The 20,372-nt window shown below is 36.6% G+C and overlaps 1 protein-coding gene across 1 annotated transcript in view; it reads right to left on the reverse strand.

Annotated features, from left to right (window-relative positions):
• Window positions 1-20,372, reverse strand: part of TMTC2 (transmembrane O-mannosyltransferase targeting cadherins 2) — a 373,836-nt gene that overhangs the window by 25,434 nt on the left and 328,030 nt on the right. The window contains exon 11 of the mRNA XM_081130714.1: window positions 19,577-19,640. Within this exon, the coding sequence (XP_080986840.1) occupies window positions 19,577-19,640 (64 nt within the window). The remainder of the gene's footprint in view (window positions 1-19,576; window positions 19,641-20,372) is intronic.

Here is a 20,372-nt window from a genome sequence, read left to right on the forward strand (position 1 = left end):
TCAGGTTTGGTGGTATAATTAAATTATCACCAATGAAATGTGAGCAGAATGAAGGTATGTAACTTAAAGGAAAATCTACTCTGAACTTCCTTTCTTTTGCTCTCCAACACATTAGGACAAAGCCATGCCTGCAATCAATGGCGACCATGCAGAAGAGGCGATTGCTCTAAGGGATGGCAGAACAACAGAATGGGATAAAGAGACCCTTAGTCTGTTTGAGGCTGGGAGCAGCTGGGACAGTGTAGGAGAGATTGCTGCTGAAGTACAGCCTTCGGGAAAAGGCAGCCATGGAGAGAGCAGGCCCCTTAGGAAAGCCCCATGGGAAGAGGCCGGGCTCTGGAGGAACACAGATGCATTTCTTAAGAGAAAGTTCATAATTTTCATTTCTTTATTTCCATCCTAACCAGTATGTACATGTTGGTACCTATTTTCTCACAGGTATCCTTTCATCTCCTTCCTTTATGCATAGAAGCTGATAGTGTTAAAACTATAGTGATACATCTACAACTTGCATTTTCACGAATCACATATAGATTTCCAGATGAAACCTTATAAACACAGTGTGTTCTTACTAGCTAGGCAACATCTCTATATTAACTCGATCCTGAAATCACATGCAAAAATAAGTTCAAAATCTAAATGGAAAATTAAAAACATAAACAAAACAAAACCTCACTGTGAGAGAGGCCTTCTTAAGGAAAATAGGAATCTCACCTGTCACAGAGGAAAAGACAGACATGTTAGTAAGAAGAAAACCCAGTAGAAAAATGGGCAAAAGATATATGACAAGAGTATCACAGGAGAAAATAAACAAATGATTAATATATAAACATGTGAAAATATGTGTTATCACAGCAGTTAGAAAGATGCAACTTGAAACAACAAGATATCAATGTTTATTCTTCAGGCTGATGATAATATAAAAGATGAACATTATTCGGATCTGGCAGTTGTGCTGGTGGGACTGTGAATTGCTATACTTTTTTGGGAAAATAATCTGGCAGTATAGCAACTAGTAAAATTTAAAATGTTCATCTTTAACTCAGCAATCATACTTTTAGAAATTTATTTTAGAGCAGTAGAAACAAAATGTTTAATAAAATATGCAAAAGAAGTCATTCTACAGCACAGTTTATAACACTAGTAAGAGAGGAAAAAACAAGTGAAATGTTCATCAATATGTAAAATTTGACAAAATTATGGTAATATCATGGTTAAGTTTTTCTCTTCTTGAAAATGACCTTTGGTTATACTGCAGCATCTTAAAACATTTAGTTAAAAGCCAAAGACTAGTGTCGCATGTCCAAAGGATGCTAGGGAAAGGAATTGGGGCAAAGCATACTGGGAGAATATCAGTGAAGGGAGGCCAAGTATGATGTGATGGGCTTAGAAGAGAGTGAGTCTGGACAGAGAAAGGCTCACTGTGGTCACTAGATAACCACCCAGACAATTCTGTTGAACACGCAGGTATTCTTTGGGAGAAACCCTGAAATTATGTGAATGGTAAAGTTTAGTCATTGAAATTTGTATATTAAAAGAAATGTGATTTGCCCGGCTGGCGTAGCTCAGTGGTTGAGCATCAACATATGATCCAGGAGATCAGGGTTCGATTCCTGGTCAGGGCACATGCCCGGGTTGTGAGCTCTATTCCCAGTGGGGGTGTGCAGGAGACAGCCAGTCAATGACTCTTATCACTGATATTTCTCTCTCTCTCTCCGTCTCCCTTCCTCTCTCTGAAACCAATAAAAATATATTTTAAAAAAAAAGTGACCTTATTTGGCAGTCACAATATATTGAGATGTTGGAGTATCTGGGTTATATCTGATATGACCAACTATACTTGCTGATCTACCAAAGGAGTAGAGTGCAAAAGGAATTCTTGGAGAACTCATGGAGTGTTGGGTGCAGCAGAATCTGACAAGTGTCAACTTCATAAGAGAGAGTAATATGACCAGATTAACATTTTAGAAATACCACTCTGCAGCAACTCAGCAAATCTAAGAAGGCGACAACTTGTGCAATGGTAGGATCATTTTGAGGCCTGCACAAAAGCAGTGTCGGCACAGATGAAAAGAGGGGAGACAGATTTGAGAAATGAGTCATCAGATACTCAGCAAAATGGGAGACCTGGGCAGCTTTCTGTGTGTTTTGCCTCAGTGCCTGAGCAGATGATGGCACCATTCATAAATTCTGGGAGTTCAGGAAAAAGAGCTTATCTTAAAGAATCAACTTATCCAAAGAGGTTAACTTTTTCAGACACTTGTGATATGTCAGCTGCATGACTCTTAATGCATAACAATGGAAATAGAACCTTCAATATTAAATTACAGCAAATGAGTTTTCTCTCTAAAGGGCATGAATGTGACACACTTAGCAGGATATAATGTTAGAATAAAGTACTTTGGTGATTATATTTCATTTGATTTCTCCAACTGTAATTGGTTTCTTTCTTTTCTCCCTCAGTCAGCACAGGGATTTCAGTAATTTTTTCAAGACACAGACTAAATCTAAGAAAGTATATCTACATCAAAATTCCCTTTCTAATGCTTCTGAAAACTAGAAAATTAATGCCACATTGAAAACATCTAAACCATGGTAATAATCTTAGGGTATATTATGATTGTGCATAGTCTTTCTGGCCAAATTATTAAAAATTTGGTGTGAAATGAAGGCATAAAAAATGCTAAGTATGAGGACAGAAAGATGGCTTTTCTCTCCATGTCTTCTATCAAAATTCAAGTTTGAGCCCATGAGCCCCTGCTGACTGTAATCCTAGGGTATATGTATTGAATTTTGCAAAATGTAGGGAATACAAAGAACATGTACAGAGGCACACAAAAATAACATAAAAACCTGTCTTTTTTAACACTGTCGAGCCAAATCCTTGTTTTGCCTTTTCAAGTCAAGATACATGATTGAAATCCCTAAGAGCTGGCACTGCCTAGGGAAAGGTCATGACTTATGAGAAGTTAGCATCTGGAGTTTCAAGGAGCTCTTTTGCTCACGGCCATGCAATACTTCAAACTGAGATGGTCATGATGAGACTGTAAAGATTTTAAGGATTTAAAATTGAAGGATTTTATGGCTTATGTTTTTGTTCTTATATTTCTTACCATCATGCTGGCTAGAGAGCAGGCTATTGTATTTGATTTTGCTTCAGAAAGCTCATTGTGCCCGAGTGATTATTTAAGTTTGGTTAAAAGCACATAAAAAAACACAAAATAGGTCCGCTATTTTGTGAATTCGTCATCTTCTGAAATACCATAGCTAATAAAACCAACAGTTTTATATAGCTTTTAGCTGTATAATGAGGAAATAGAGTTAATCTGTGTAAGGCGGTACATTTAAGTGGCTGACCCAGAATAAAAGCACAAGTCTCACCGAGTTTTTTAATAAGTGACAGCACAAAGGAGCAGATCTTCCAGAATAGCACAAGTTAGGAAGTATTCATAAACTAGTGACCCAAAGGTTATTATCACTTCCATTTTAAAAACTGAGATGATAATGCTGATGAGAGTTAAACTTTACTGTGCACTTACTATGTTTCAGGCACTATTTTATTTTAGTACACAAAATACTAACACCGTATTCATATCAAATAAAAGTATAGCTAACCTTTCCGAACTCCATAACACTGGCGCACTGCATCAGGTACTATTTTAAATGTTTAAAATCCATTAACTCCTTGGATTCTCAACCTATTTTATGATTTAAGTGCTATTAATGCCCCATTTGACAGATGAAGAAATTGAAAGGCAGAGATGTTAAGTAACATAGCCAAGGTCACTCAGTAAGTGGTTTATAAAGCTGGAACTGACTGATGGAAGCAGAGGAAATCTAGAACAGAATGCTAATCTGTTTACCAGTAGTCCACAATCTTATTGTACGTTAGAATCACCTAGGGAGCGCTAAAAACTAGGATGCTGGGCTCTGTCTTCGACCAATTAAAATCAGAGTCTGGTGAGACCCAGGGCTCAGTATGTTCGAAAAGTTCTCCTGGTGACTCTAATGCAGACAGAGCTGAGAACCACTGTATTACATAAAGGCAAGACCACTACTTTGATTCTCAATAAACAACATTTGGGCTCAAGTTCAATGACAGGAGGTAGATTAAAAAATCAGTAGTAAGTAATAGAACTATACCATCATTGCTTAGCTGTGGGAGGAAATTTATTAGCATTAATTATAAGCAAGAAAAGTGTAGATAACTTAAAACCAAGAGTCTCAGAGCGAATGTAGAATCTTGGGTTTATTTCATGAACGTCAAAGCCGACTTTCTTATCAGTTTTAATTGGATAGTAAATTCACCATATTGTTTCTACAACAGTTCAGGGATAGCGTGTTAGGAGAGGCCTTGCAGGAGCTGTTTTAATTGAGCTCAAACAGATGGTTAATCTCTAAAATGTTAATCTCTTTCTGTGGGTTCTCTTTTTCATGGCACTTTGATAGACACAGGGCAGTGTTTTAAAGGCATAAGAAATACTTCTCTCAATTCAAGAGAATACACAACACTGTTTTCCTCGCTATTTCACAAGTAGGGTTTCAAACAACAAATGCAGTCCCGAAGAGAAGTCTAGGATGTAAAATTGTTTGTGCACGATGGAAACTGTCTATGACCACAATTTAAAAACTGTGCTCCATGCCCTCTCTCTGTGGGCAAATAAACAGGTATGAGAAAAAGGTAAGGTAGATAAAAGATAATGCTTGGTAAATTTTATCTGTTGAGGGACGTGAGGACAACTACTGATTCCAATAAGAAATTTACTCAAAGGCACAGCTTAAAATGTGTATGTTTATAACCACATTCCCTGACTTTTCCTCCCCACTTTAGGATTCTTCAACCATGGGAACTCATAGAAGAACTAATAGCTAGTGTAAATTGTGGAGAGTAAAACTGAGTGCTCTTCTCCAACAATGGAGTGTTGATTCAATGACCCCATTAAAAACAAAACATCACAACCAAATCCCCACACAGTCCACACTCTGGCCCTTGCTTCCGCACCCAACAGACTCATTACCAGTCACACAGGAGGCAGAAAGAGTCTGGAAGAAAAGCCTGGAAAGCATGCATAACCAGTTTAGCCAACTTCTTATTTTCATCTTTAAAATTACTTCTTAACCACAGTCATGTTTCCTTAAGTGCAGGCTATTTCTCTTTCAGAGACTATGACCTTTCTCTCATTCTTATGGTTGACATAAAACCACTGGTTCGCAGGGCTGTGGCTTGTCATATTAGGTCTTTGGCACACTTTCCCCCTCACTACAGGTGCATCGCCAATTGTTTTTGTCATTTCCTCCTTCACTGGTGTTTTCCTCCTATTGTGACTCCAAATATCAAAATAGGTCATCTACAGACAATAGCACAGGAAAATAAATGATTAAGATCTATTTTTTTCCTTTCATAACAGTGACTAATGGGGAGGAAAACTTTTTGGCTCATTATTTATCGCCTAAATTTTTTCACCTACCCTTATTATTTTCAGCAATTGCAGTATTTCTGGTTTTTTTGTTTGTTTGTTTTTTAAAGAAATTTCATATAGGGAAAATTACCTGCTGAGAGGAAGATGTGTCCTTTAGGGGTAAAATTTTTGAAACCCATTGGCAAATTTTCAATAAAGTCTGAATGGATTAATAAAATCAGCTTCTACCTTATTATTTAGTTTGAATTTTCCAGAGTAATCTGAGGCCTGCAAAGTATGCATACCATTGGGTCAAGCAAAGAAGTGTGAGGGTTATACTGCTTTTCTAGATAATAATAAATGTATTTTACATGGAATATACAGCTCTATATCAGTTGTCCCAAAGGTCTGTAAGTATCTATTCTATTAGATTTGTCACTTCTATCTTGGGCTGAATTTCAGAATCTGAATGTAGAAACACTTAACAGGAGACCCAAATACCTTGAGTGATTCTGAATTTCATGGAGTATGAATTTAAAATTTGATAGGGCTCCCAGTTCACCATGATCACTGTCTCTTGATACTCAAGTAGAAAGGCTGAGAGAACTGCAAGACCCAGGGGGCTGCATGTCAGGAATACAGAAAGATTTCAAGGTTCTGCATTCAGTGAGAGCTAAAAATCAACATTATCCTTGAATCTCTCTTAAAAATCACTCATACTGCTCTTGAAGTAAACCATAGAACAGCCTCTCAACATGTTCTTGGCAGTCAGTCTTGCTGCGTTTTGGCGTTATTTCCAGCATTATAAAAGATCACTCTGTTGTGGTTGGCTTGTATTTCAAGGCCAAGTTTTATTGGAGGAGAGGAAGATGTCCACACGTTTAAAACACTAGAACCGCACTCAGAGCTGCAGGAAGCCAGCAGAGACGGAGAGGACAGAAGGTTCACAGGGATCCCTTCACCGCCCACTGAGCACCTACGTCTTCCAGGCACCACTCTATGTGCTGGGGAAGGCGAAGTACGGGGAACAAAGTCCCTGCCAATGCAGGGCTCATGTCCTAGAGACTGGAGAGAGATAATACAGATATCCAAGGAAATATATAGACTGTGGATGGTGATAGGCACCAGGGAGAAAAAAGTACTGCAGGATAGTGAGGGCTCTTTGGGGGTGCGGGGGTGTTTCACACAGGGCAGGAAGGAAAGTCTTAGTGATTCAAGGGGCTCTCTGAGCAGGTATTCAAGATAGTGCCTGAACAAGCCCTGCTGCTATTTGGAGGCAAAGCATGGCAGCTGGAGGAAAGAAAGAGTATAAATGCCCCGAGGAAGGAGCATGCTTGAGGCCTAAAACTAGCAACACCAATCTGCTCATTGTCTTTGTGGCCTGGCAAGTAAAATTCACTTCTTTAAAATTATTTTCTCTATTCTAAGTACAGGCAATTCCTGTAATGTAAATAATTTAGCACATCCTATGCACCAGGCTGCATTCTAAATACTTTATATATTGTTTATTTCCCACCACCCTCTGAGATAGTTATTATTACCTTCATTTACAGAGTGAGCAAATGAAGCTTAGAAATATTAAGTAACATGCCCAGATCCCAGTGCCAGAGGTAAGTGAAGCCTGGTTTAGTCCCCAAGCCACTGGATTTCAGAGCCTAAACTGCTCAGCTACATTGCCTAACAGGGCACTGGACTGTGATACGATTCCACTAGGAGCTCACTGCGTAGACTGCTCTTCCCAAGCCATGAAGTCATTGAGAAGTGCTATTTATAGCAACATCTAGGACACAGACAAATCCTATGTGCTACACATGTCTCTCTGCACTCAGGAAGATAAAACCCAAAGCTTTTGCTGGAAGTAGATCGCTTTTTTTACTGCTGCCATATCATGAGCATAATACAGTTTATGCCTAAATATTTAATAAATTCTAATGCTATTAACATACACGGAATATATACTCATGATGAAGATTTATACTTTTGAGCTATACAGCATTAAAGGCTCAACTATAGCTATGACTAAAACTGTATTAAAATAAAAATGATACATATTTGAAGATGCTATCTACACTATATCAAGGATCATTTAGCATTATGCATGGTTATTTTATCAAAACATTTAGCTTACAATAAGCTTTCAAACCTTGCAATGTTGAACTGCCCTTTGATGGTCAAACTTCACTGACAGTGTGTATCGTGATGTTTGTCACAATCCTGCATTCAGTAGGGATTCCGACTTGTTCGGAGGCTGTTGCCAGCACCTATCTGCACAGCTTTGGTCATTCCCAGAGGCTGGTATGATCCTAGCACACTTTAAGTGTCGCTGGAGGCACACGCTTGAGGAGGTAATAAATTTACATTAAAACAGAGTTGAAAATTCAAATTGAGTTTTAAAAAGAATTTTTATAATATCTGCATGCTATACTTCCTATTACCGTATCGAGCAACTTCACTTTAGCTATATGAGAGAAGTATTAAGATCAGATAAATTAAGGACTCAAAGATCAATTACAAATTACTCAGTAAGACCTTTTTGCTGTCATACTCTATTAATAAAACAATTTAAACAGTTAAAAATGTACAATCAATTTATCATATAAGTTACTTTTTCTTTTCAAAAAAATTTTTAAAGCAGAATGTATATTAATTTATATGTAGGGAAATTTTAGATTCCTGTGTATTTAAACATTTTGTACAGGACACAAAATAACAATAACGTTAATATATGAACTTCTCTCAAATACATCTCCAGCTCATAATAAACATGTATAGTAGAAATAAAATCAAATCTGAAAGAATGCACCCAGGTCATTCTACAGTAACTCTCATTTAAAGAACATAAATTCAATAAGAGTATAACTTCCCAAAGAAATGTCAGGTAGGTAACAAACGGTTGTCCAAAGCATCAGGCATTCCAAAACCTAAACTAACATTTCCCTAAATTTTGCTTGCTTCAGTTTTTCTAAGGGCTTATCAAAGAAAAAGAAATACTATTTTAATGAGAAAATGAGAAACATATTTACTGTGCTTGCATGAGTCCGTCCTGAGCAAAGTAATCAATACACTGCAAGCAACACAAAAATAATTAACTTTTTTGCTATGTTTCTTGAAGTCCCTAAACAGTTTTTGAAGACACAACAAGCAAGGTGATTGAATTCCTTCCTTTTTAGGCATTGTTTTATAAGCTGTGGAAGATGCAAACCTCCAAGACTCATACCCTAGATAAACCACTCATGAAAAAAAATGAAGAGCCCTGGCCTGTGTGGATCAGTGGTTAGAATGTTAGACTGTGCACCAAAGGGTCACAGGTTTGATTCCCAGTCAAGAGCACATACCTGGGTTGCAGGTTTGATCTCCAGCCCCAGTCAGGGTGCGTACAGGAGGCCACCAATCAATGTATCTCTCTCACATCAACGTTTCTCTCTCTTTCTCCCTCCCCCACTTCCTCCCTCCCTTCCACTCTCTCTCTTAAAAAAAAATAAAAATCCTCAGGTAAGGATTAACAATTAAAATTAAGAAACAATTAAATGCTAAGCCTGCATCTGCTACAACTCTGACCAGGCAGGGATCACGACAACCTTGCTTCTCATATATCCCCGGTGCCTGTTTTAGAAACTGACATAATTGTCACTCTGCTTTGCTGGCTTTAAAGTAGGCCATTTCACTTTTCCAGTGTTCTCCACCTGGGATCTGTAGACCACGTGGGGTGGGGTGGATACAGGCATACCTTCAAGGGTCCGCAAACTAATTTCAAGAATTTGTCAATTTTGATGCATAACAGTTCTCCACAAAATGATTAATATACAAACATTCCAGACAATTCAAGTCAGCACATTTTAAATAAGAACTGTCCCTCGATTTCAGTGCCTTAAGTTTTGTGATCATTACTGAATTTTTGTAGGTGATCGTATACAAGAAGCAAGGAGTTAAAAGCACAGGTTCTAAACCCGGACTGCCTGGGTTTGCATTTTGACTCCACCACTAGCTGTTAGATACTAAACAAGTTATCCTGCCTCACTTTCCCTTATGTAAAAATGAGGCAGAATTTAACTTTTAATGCTTAATATAGATGTTGTTAGGCTGACATTTTCTAATTTTTAAAAAAATCAATTTTCTAGTGCCCAATATTATCTTTTTTTTGCTTCTACAAGTTATAAAGACAAAAATTCTTTAGGAAATAACTTACAAAAGACATACTTGTGGAAATGTGGACTTATAATAGTTATCAACTTTTAACTTAGTCAATATTACTATTCCCATTTAGGTGAATGCTCTCTCTTTCACATCATTAAGTGTGTGTGATAAAGGTTCCTAACTTCCAAACATGGGGACACAGTTTATAATACAAATTCAAATGCAAATAATGGGTTTAAAGAATTATATGGTACTATATTGCTTAGGGTATAACCATCATCTGTTTGCCATAAAAGTCCTCTCTAAGTAGGAAATGTTTAGGAGTTACTCTCAATCAGCATACTGGAAAATAAAACGATAATGTCGTATTTCTCAATGAAGGGAAAACTAAGCATATGTGCATGCCTCCAGTAAAGATTTCCAAGACTAATTAAAGTACAAAATCCTCCTTGGGTAGCAAAATAATTCATTCCACCCTCAAGATCTGAGAAATGTATTGCTCTCAATGCAAGCCTGAGAAAACGATAGCTTAAAAAAGAGAGATTAGAGCAAATTAACTAAATATAAGTGAGAAATTACAAATTATAAATAAGAATCTCTTTCTCCATAAGAAAATTCACAAACAAACATGGATGTTCAAGTATTTTGGGTTTGTTATTTAAGTAGAGTGACCTACAGAAATGCATTTTAAAAAATCTTTTGGTCTTTCAATATCTTCATGACAATTTTTCAAATAGTTTTTCTTTATTTCCAGTATCATTTTAATAATGCATCTCATCATGAATAAATAAGTATCAATGTGTATTACAGGTTTATTTATCACTGCAGGTCTGATTTGTTGACAGTTTGATAGCATGCTTGTGGTTACAAGTAAACAGCCAGTTGAAACAGAGGAAACTTATGATTACAAAAATTTAACAAACAGTGTAACTGTTTGTGAAAAGAGTTGAACCTTGTTAAGAAAAAGACAAAGCTACCATTGGTTTCTGGAATTATAGTGGAAAATGCACTATATATGTAAGAGAAATAATCTGTTTCACAGGCAAACTAAATATCTGTTGAGGATTTTTATTTATTTGTTTTAGTGGGCTTTATTAGGGTTCATATATAATAACCAGTGAAAATTAAAATTGAAATAAAGAGATAAACTGTAGTACAAGTATAGATTCCATGGGGAAGATCCAGCTATTTATTATATTATGAAGTAGATAAGGAGAGAGTAACTTAGGTTGAGAAATAAGAAAAAAAAAGTGATTGACAGCAGTAGCAGTAACGTTCTACATCTATCCATTGAACCTGTTGAAATCTGACATCACAATTTCAAAAATACAGCTGATTATTTCTACACATATTTTAAGAAACTATTTTTAGTTATGAATTGTTGCAAGTAGCTTACATATAATTTGGTAAGTGGTTCTAACAAATCTTCTCAAGTTACTTTTCTTTTGAAAATTCAGCATTCCTAAGCTAAGCAACCTGCTTTTCAAACAAATCCTATATAGTGATTAAGTGACCACTTCAAACTCTTGTCACAAGACCTCTAATGGCACCACATTTGCTCACTTCAACTTGCTATTTACTCTTCAAAAGGGCAATGTGTGTATCTTATAAAGCTGCATTTCTGGTTGTTATTTCAGTAGAGATCATTTTAAGAAAGAGATGAAAACAACACAGGCGTAACAAGAGTTAGTCAAACATAGATGTCCTATTCGTAAGAAATTGAATTCTCTAGAGTTTTAAATTTTGATGGAACCATACTTGCAGGTTCAGGATAACATAAAACTACACCACTGCAGCCATCTGTTGGCACTTGATATCTGAGGAAATACAGTCCATTATAAGACAATGACTGAACAATTTCGTAGCACACACATTTTCCCCCTCTTAAAGCTGTCACTCTTTCCAACTCTCTTCTAGGCCTTGTTAGCAAAAACAATGCTACAGCAATATATTTAATCAAATTCTTCTCAAGCGATAAAGAGAAGCTCTTGATTCTGACATTATCTAGTGATAAGAAGTGTAGCACTATAACAACTCAGTCTGGGAAAATAATGTCACCAAGGGTGAAAAAACCTCTCCATCACCAAGGGAGACAGGATCCTCTAAACTATCTTTTTAACTGGGCCTCCTCCTTAGGCCCTGTCTGGGGCCTTCCTAGCCAAGCTGCTGCAAAAACTCTGCCAAGTCAATTTAGCGAGAACACCTCCCCCGCCTCTCGATATCTGATCAAGTTCCTGATCCCCTTTGCTCACTGGCTATATATCCCTAGCTACCTGTGCTGTATTTTAGGCATTTCCCCGCTTGCAGTATTTTTGACACCTATTACATTAGTCCTAAACAAAATCTTCCTTCCCATTTAAAAAAGTGTCAGAATTTTTTTTCATTAAGAAGGGCATAGAAAGAGAAATTAATTTACCAATTTACTAATTTTTCAGGATCTGTCTAACTTTTACTAGTCTTTAGGGTAAAGTATAACATAATTTTATCTGCTGTTATAACTGAGGGCTTGGACAGATAATGGAGAGTTACGAGTAGAGGAAAGGTAAGGAAACAAAAAGAGGATTGTTACAGGAAAGTGAGAAGAGAGAGGGAATAAAAATATGTACACAAACACAACTTTTCCTTAATGTTTAAGTGTGTATTTAGAAAAACATAGCCCCAGAAGGCCAAATGAGGATCAGATCGAAACATAAATGCCTAAAAGTATAATAGAAATGGGCAGGCCAGCTGTGGAAAGAAGCAACAGGGATTCTGAAAAATGTGATGACTGGGGGTGGGGATGGACCCGTCCTTCCGAGGTGGCAGCTCCTTGTCCACCCTCACTGATACTTCCAGGTAGCCAGTGTGCTTAGATTGGCTGAGTTTTCAAAGTAACCAGGAATCCACTTTCTCTGGAGGAAAAATAACTAAATGTAATTTTAGTGTGTGGTCCCACAATTCAGACAATTATAGCAATAAATCTTGCAAAGGATACCCCACAAAGAAATGTGAGTAAAAATAAATATGCTTGGAATCAGAGAACGTAAGTAAGTGGAATTTCCCTAAGGTTTTGATGTTCCTCAACCTAAAGTACTCAAGCTGATTTTCTTTATACCCAAGAGCCACTTGAGTTCCTGCCCATGCCTCGCACCGCCCCCCCCCCCTTCTTTTCTGGTTATGAATCTAAAACACACAACATTCATATACAGATTTTGAAAAAAATAATGTTTAAAAATGATTGCATGTGGACCATGATGAATAATCAATACCCCGAGGATAGAAAAACTGGAAATTCAGCTGAATTCAGCCCAGCTATCTGATCCCTGCTAGGCAACAAGTAGACCAACCGACAGCAAGTGAGGAAGCGGTCTGTACTAACAACCATCTTCGTCTAAGCATGAAGACTTACACAAGATGCTAAACAGAAGAAAAACAGTAACCACTTGAGAAACACATTTTTTCTGGGTTATCCAACATTTTCAAAATAGAAATACAATACAAATCAACTACAGTGTAAGCAGAGAGAAGTGCATGCACCCAAAATCAGGCTTTGGAACTTGTTAGAAGAAAAGAGCAGCAACATCTAAATAATTTGGGGAAAAGGCCTACGGTAGAAAGGAGTTTGAAGACAGATATGAGTGTGATGAGACTAATTGATCCTGGCATAATTGAAACTCTCAGGGAAGTGAGCATCTATCTTGCTGAAACTAGAGAAGAATTAGATATTTGATTTCCACTGATGTGTGCATAAATATACATAATAGCGCTGTGATGAAGCCTATTTATGAGCTGAAGCAGAGCAAGGGTTTGTTGACTTAATTTGGTTCTGTGTGAATAAACCACAATCATGTTTCGATGATATATTGGGGCCCATTTAATAAAACCAGGTAAAATGTGGGGTGAAGGAATGGCAATTTCTCTTGATCGAAACCTATTATTTATTGTGGGTTTCTCAGCTTACCTCACTCCATTTTCTAACGGCAAAATATATAGATGTATTTGAAACTGAAATAACTAGTGATAGTGGGAAATACATGTGCGATTTCTAAAACACATTTTACTCATAAAATCAATCTGATGATTCTGGGATCCATACATTACTAATGTCTGAAAGTCAAGAGACACATGGTATGTCATTTTCCCACATCACAGAAACTTGCGGAAAGTTTGGGAAGAGGCCATATGGTTCTTTCTCTATTTACAAGTAGAAATGCGGTTTAACTGATTCCCAGACAAATTATTATTAATCCTGTCATTTTTGCCCAACAAAATGAAAATCTCAGTAATCCCCCTCCCCAAAATCTCTTTTATGGTCAAATCTGAATCCGTCCTGCTTAACTTAGTTTTCATGGTCTCTTGTTCTAATTAGGGTTGGAAATATCTTTCTCATCAGAAACAACTGTAACAATATTTTCTCTCTTCCATCACAACAGCCCAAATAATTAATTCTTAACCTTTTCCCCCAGATTCTGGTCCTAGTGGTTATTTCTACTGCGTAGCCATACCCCGCCCCCATATATTTACCATAAAAAGAGTAGTCCTAATTGAAAGTAATATATTGTAGAATATGTGGACAATCTCATAACACAGCTGCACTCTCTTACAGCAAAGCCCATTTCTTCGAATCCCATATTTCTCATTCTGATCTTTTGACATATAATCATTGTTAATGAGCCCAAATGGATAACACTGGCTTTGATTTTATAATAACGCTCTGAAATAACTTATGTTCTAAGTGCCTGGGAAAGATATAATGCACTTATGTAATTTTCTATTGGATAATCTGATTATTGGAACATATTTCCCTTTAACTCGCATATAATTGATGCACATGGAAGAACATTTATAAATTATTATATATGTTAAAAATATGAAGGGTGAATACATCTAACAAAAGAGAGCAGAATCAAAACGAGAAGTAATCCGGAGTCATTTCAGAACTTCATTTAGAATTATGACAGAACTGCTAATGGCTTAATGCCATCTCTCACAAAAGTGTACTTCTACTAGCGCTTATTTATCACATATAGATACTGCAGGCCTATATCAAACATTACCTACACTGAGCCTCAGCACATCTAGCTGTCCACAGGTTTTTGACGTTGTCAATTCTGCCCTATTGCCATAGGATCAGCAGATGACCAAATAACGTAGCTAAAAGCAATTTACTACTTAAGTTTATGGCCCCTTTGTCTCTAAAGTTCGTTTTTTCTTTCTCTGTCTTCATGGTCTATGTTTTCTTCTTCAGTCCACGGGGAGGACATGATCCTTTAAAAGCTTCAATATTTCTTTTGCTCTTCCCTGTATTTGGACACATTTTTAGTCTGAGACTTAGACACACACACACACATACATGCACCCCTTAAAACCTATCTTTAATATTTAGCATATACATACATAGTACATCTTTAATATTTAGTATATACATCTAACATTTAGTATATACCAATATTTCTTTGGTATTGCCCTTTCTCTTTCATTTACCTCCAAACTCACTTACAGAATAAGTTTACACTCTCTGTTCCTGGTTCCCCCTTTCCTCAAGGCCTTAATAACTCTGCCCACATCTCTCGCATGAAACTGAACTTTTGAAGGTAGCCAACGTCATCGTTTTCTCTGAAGTCAATGAACTTTCTCAGTCGCCTTTCAGCAGCAGTGGAAATTGGTCACCGTTATTTCTATGTCTTGCCATCATCTTCTGTCCTCCTTTTCCTACATTCCAAATGTGCAGATTCCCCAAGGGTTTGAAATTAACTTTCTTCTCTCCTTTTGTACATTCACTCAGAGCCTTCGTGACCTTATCCACCTCTTGGGTACTGTCTCCTTTCTGTAAATGACTCCCACGGCATTATCCCTAACTGCGGCCTTTCCCCCAAATGCCCACTTGGCAGGCATGTCCCACAGAAAATTAGAACATCCTACCTCTCACTCAGAACCTCCTTGTTGTAAACATAACACTTCCTTCTTGGAATAAACACACCCCTCTCTACCCACCCTACTTCTGTTTAGGGTATTCCCTACCCACCCAAGTTACCTAAGTTCAAAATTTTAGAACACCCATTGTGCCAACTAATTTTCCTATTCACATGCTATCAAATAATTTGCTTGTTTCCCCTGCATGACCTTCCCCATTCCACCGTGTTTCTGTGCTTTAGGATCTATGACTCTACACCTTCTAGGATCAACCCAGCTGGAAGTAAATTCTCTCTCTTGTGCATTTTTCTAGCACCTAGTTTAAAACCCACACAAAGCACTTACTATATCGTATTATTCAGGGCCCCGAAGTGTGAGGGTCAGGACCCATGTGCTTTTCCTCCACTCCCTACCCACACGAGACTACATTTCTCAAGGTCGGGGTTAATTTTTCATAACTTTGAAATCCTGTTGCATTTGGCACAGAGTCTTACACAAAGCTGGAACTTGATTAAAAAAAATAAGTCGAATGAATGCAGACTAAAACAATTACATCTAGAAAAATACAAGCTATGTAAACCTGATCATTAGTAATTACTCCCTTTGACTCCAGAGTTTACTAAAAGTGGGTGACTCTGTACTATGCAAGTTCCCCATTCTTTATATTTAAAACTCCATAAGTTAATGCAGAATTTGGCTTAATTCTCACAGGAAGAACAAAACCGTTTCATGTAAATGTTCCCTCCAATCCTCAGGGGCCAGCATTTGTTGATGTGCATAAGTGAGAAAGAAGACAGAGGACAGTGTTGTGTTTTCAAAGTAACCTCCACAGAAAGATAAATTTTCTTAAAAAAAAAAAAAGAACTATAAATGGAAAAACTTAAAATGGCAATTTTGGTAAAAATTTTTCCCATTATAGAGATATATTTAAATATAATATGAGGCTTAATTTTAGAGCAACCCCTTAAATCAAATAAATAGGACTAAATTTTTTAATGGTGCCATTTTTATAATAAATATATTTCTCTGACAATGTACTGAATATTCCTGATGAAGAGACAAAATCAGAATCTAAAACTTAAAATTATATGTTCCTGCTAATTTAGACTTTTTTTATTATTTCTGGATTTGATCACCAGAATTCTTTGTATATAAAATAATCCAAAAGGTAAATTAATAATTTAAGAAAATTTTATAGAAAAATATGGCTTTTGTAGAATTAAAAAAAATAAAGAAATTCATTATGAGACATACTGAAGAAATGAAAGAGGTATTTTATTAAGCGAGAAATATATCCCACAAATGGCCAACAATCTTTAAAATGTAATGATAAGTGGTGTGCACAAGAATTACAGCCACAGATTTTACTTTGTATAGTCATGATCTGACACAAGCATTCCTAAAACATCCACAGAGGCCCCCACATACAACTACTGATTGTTGTAGTTGGACATTTAGACAGTGGAAAGAAATGCCTTGTGAAAAATAAGAGTAAGAGTAGATTATCATGTTGACAACAAAAATAGAAAAGATAGTGAAACTACTTAAATATGGAATGGGAATTGAGATCTGTTTTACTATGTTCTCATATAAGCAGGCAACTGAAATTTATTAAGTTAAAGCATAGAAATGACAATGCTTTTATGACAAAATGAATGAACAGCTAGCTATGAGCAAGAGAAATGTTAGATGGATGCTTTAATTTAGATCAGATGTTGACTGCTAATAAATCACTACATGTGCTATTGTTAAAAGAGATCTCTTCATTGCAGAGTAAAAATATATTGTATTTTATCAGTCTTGCCTTGGTGGCATCTTGCATACCTAGGTTACATACAGAAAACCAAAACACAATTCTTAAAGCACAGGGAAAGACCACATCTGTAGATCCATCAACTGTAACATCATTTACTTACTGTTAAATATAAACTTTGTATTCCCTCCAAGTCCATAAAATAATTTATTATTACCAGATAAGGGAAGTATCATTTGAATAAATGCATTTTTCAAAAGCAGTCTGTACCACATTTATGAAGAAACTTCTGGGAGCTTCAGAAAAAAAAAAAAGGCTTTGAGTAGGAGATTAAATATTGATTTTATGATTTGGCTAGTCATTTAAAATAAACAATCTCATAAATCAGGCTTAAATCCTGTGGTTCCTCGGTATCTTTTAAATTTTTTAGGTCAGGTCAAATAGCTCAGATAGCTTTCTCACTAATCCATTATAATATGCTGAAGAAGACCTTTTGATCAACCGCTTAACAAGAATAAAAATGACACTCAAGTGACATAATTAATAAAGGTTGCACTTAACATCATCATTTATTATGTATGTTAAGAACATTGTATTAGTCAATGTAAAGGAAGAAAACAAAAAAGCCAGAAAAATAGAAAACCTGATTCCTGTCTTCAATTAAATGATAATAAGTTTAAATCCTCAAATTTAACCCTTTTTTGAGAAGTGTTACACAAAGATGCCGAACTTGGGCATTTACAAAGCTGTGCATTCTGCATACCACCCCCAGCACTTCCCAACTGCCCTTTCCTGCTCCACTTTTCTCCACAGCACTTATCACTGTCTGACATGCCACATACTCATCTGCTTCTGCCCCATCTCCTCAGGCTACATTGTAAGCTCCCAACAGGCAAGGACTCTTGTCAATTTTGCTCACTGCTGAGTATCCAGCGCCTGGAATGGTGCTTGGCACTCAATAGGACCTCGGTAAATATTCACTGAATGAGAGGACCATTCTAATTTTGGTTTCCTAGACTTCTGGCCTGCATTTTCTCTCTAAGTATAAGTGCATTTTTCCATCAAGCTTTCCCTATGCACATAGCAGCTTAGGTTCCAACGTGATTCCACTTATTAGGTGTGATACTGAGTGAATTTCTCTGGGCTTCAGCAGAATGGGGATAAAGGAATGACCTGTGGGTTTGTTGAGAGAAATGAATGAGGGAATTCACATGAAGCACTTAGCACAATGCCTGACGCATAACAAATGTTCAATAAATTTTAGCTGTTATCATTCCTACCATTACAACTATTCAATTATTTTCTTCCGTTACAAACAGCTCACCAATTCTTAAAAGTTCCTCATAATTAATGAAACGAAGGACATTTAGATTCAGGGCTAAGTTTACATGCGGTTGAATCTCCTGAAAAAAACCTACTTCCTGTGCGGGTTACTTTCAAGAAGCATTACTCCTCTTTTCTACTCCCACAGCACTGCATATACCTCTACAGGAATCCCACACTGGATATTTCAATCAGGTGATTATGTTCAGTCTTCCCTGCTACATTGTGTGGTCTTTTAGGGTATGAAATCTTAGTATCCTATCACAAAGCAGGCACTCTATAGATACTTGTTTGCCCAATAGGTGAGTTACTATACAGGAATGAGACTGATTCCATTTGTAGTCACATCACACATGCACTTTCATTACAAAATTACATTTCTCAATAGATGGTGTAGATCCAGAAAGCAGGGTAGAGGTCTTAGTGTCAGAAAGTGAGGCGGAGCGGAGTGTGTATGAGAATAAAAGTAATGGAATGGAATTCAGCGATGTGCTGCGAATAAGAAGTGCTTAGAAGACCGATACAAAACCCATTCTTATTTTCTCATAAATGGCTCCTCTATTTCAATAGTAATGACCTAATTTATATCCATCTTACTTTGTGGAAGTGTGACTACCCAGGGAAAAATTCTAATAAAAACATACTTGATAAAGTTGAAAAGCACAGTTATTAGAAATGAGGATTGTGGAATACGAAAAAGGCACACAGCTCGAGGTCTGACTATATGTAAGAAAAATCTAAAAATACTTATGAGGTTAGGAAGTCCTCAGATATTTAACACCACAGTAAACAAACTTTTAAGGAACTAATTTAAAAGTCTTCCAAATACAAAGTATTTAGAAATGCTAAAAATTTATGATGCTTTATGCAGGGTAAAAAACAGAAATTTATACCTCTGGGAAAAGAAAGAAGCTTGAGATTGGCAGATTTTTATTGTTGAACTAGTCATTTGGTTGGTACTCAGAATAAAGGATCAGGGAGAAAAAACCCAGCAACAAGAGGCTTCTAGTCTAGAAGTATCACATGCTGTGATTCTGTCCCCTTGGGTAACGTTTCTCATCAGGAAAGTACTTACATTAGGCCTCAGCCTGGCTGCCAGATCATAATACTTCTCGGCTGCTTCATTGAGGCTAGCCTGTCTGTTAAAGAAAAAAAGAAAATCAAACTGTATCATTTAAAATTGCAGATAACTGAACAGAATCATCATGCAGCAAAATATTAATTTTTAAAAAATTACAATCACACTCAAATAATAAGGTGCTTAAGCAGGAAAATACCATGAAAAAATGAATGCATGTAATGTATTTGTCACTGTCTTTAAAGCACTGCAAATAGTATCTCAACACAATCTTATTCAGTCAGTATTATTATTTTAAATTTACATATTGGGAATTAGAAATGTTATTTTCTTTTTCCAAGCTAGCCCAGATACTATGTTACAGAGCAGGGATTCTATAGCTTCAACATGATATCTTAAACAGAAAAATCTTAATTTTAAAAAATAACTTGTTGAAATTAATGAGTTGCTTGCTTTATAAAAATTGTCAATATTTGCAGGTTTTTTTTTAAAAAAAAATTCTGTATTTATCTAGAAAGCCACTTTCCAATTCAGGAGGAGAACCTTTCATTGTATATAGCAAAAAAAGGGGGGGAGGCCAGCTTCTCCTCTGTTCTCGGAGGCTAACTGGATGAAAGACTTTCATTTCTGAGCGAGTGACAGAAAGATGAAGGGATGGCTAGAGCTCACTGACAATGGTGGAAGCGATGGGGCTATGTCCCGATTGGATGTTCTGCTTCTTGATCTCTGGGGCTACCTTGTCTCCTTCTAATTCATGCTATGCTTTTTAGCCCATGGAGAATTCTGTTATTCC

Source organism: Miniopterus schreibersii (genome assembly GCF_964146895.1).
Source record: "Miniopterus schreibersii genome assembly, chromosome: 2".
NCBI lineage: Eukaryota > Metazoa > Chordata > Mammalia > Chiroptera > Miniopteridae > Miniopterus > Miniopterus schreibersii.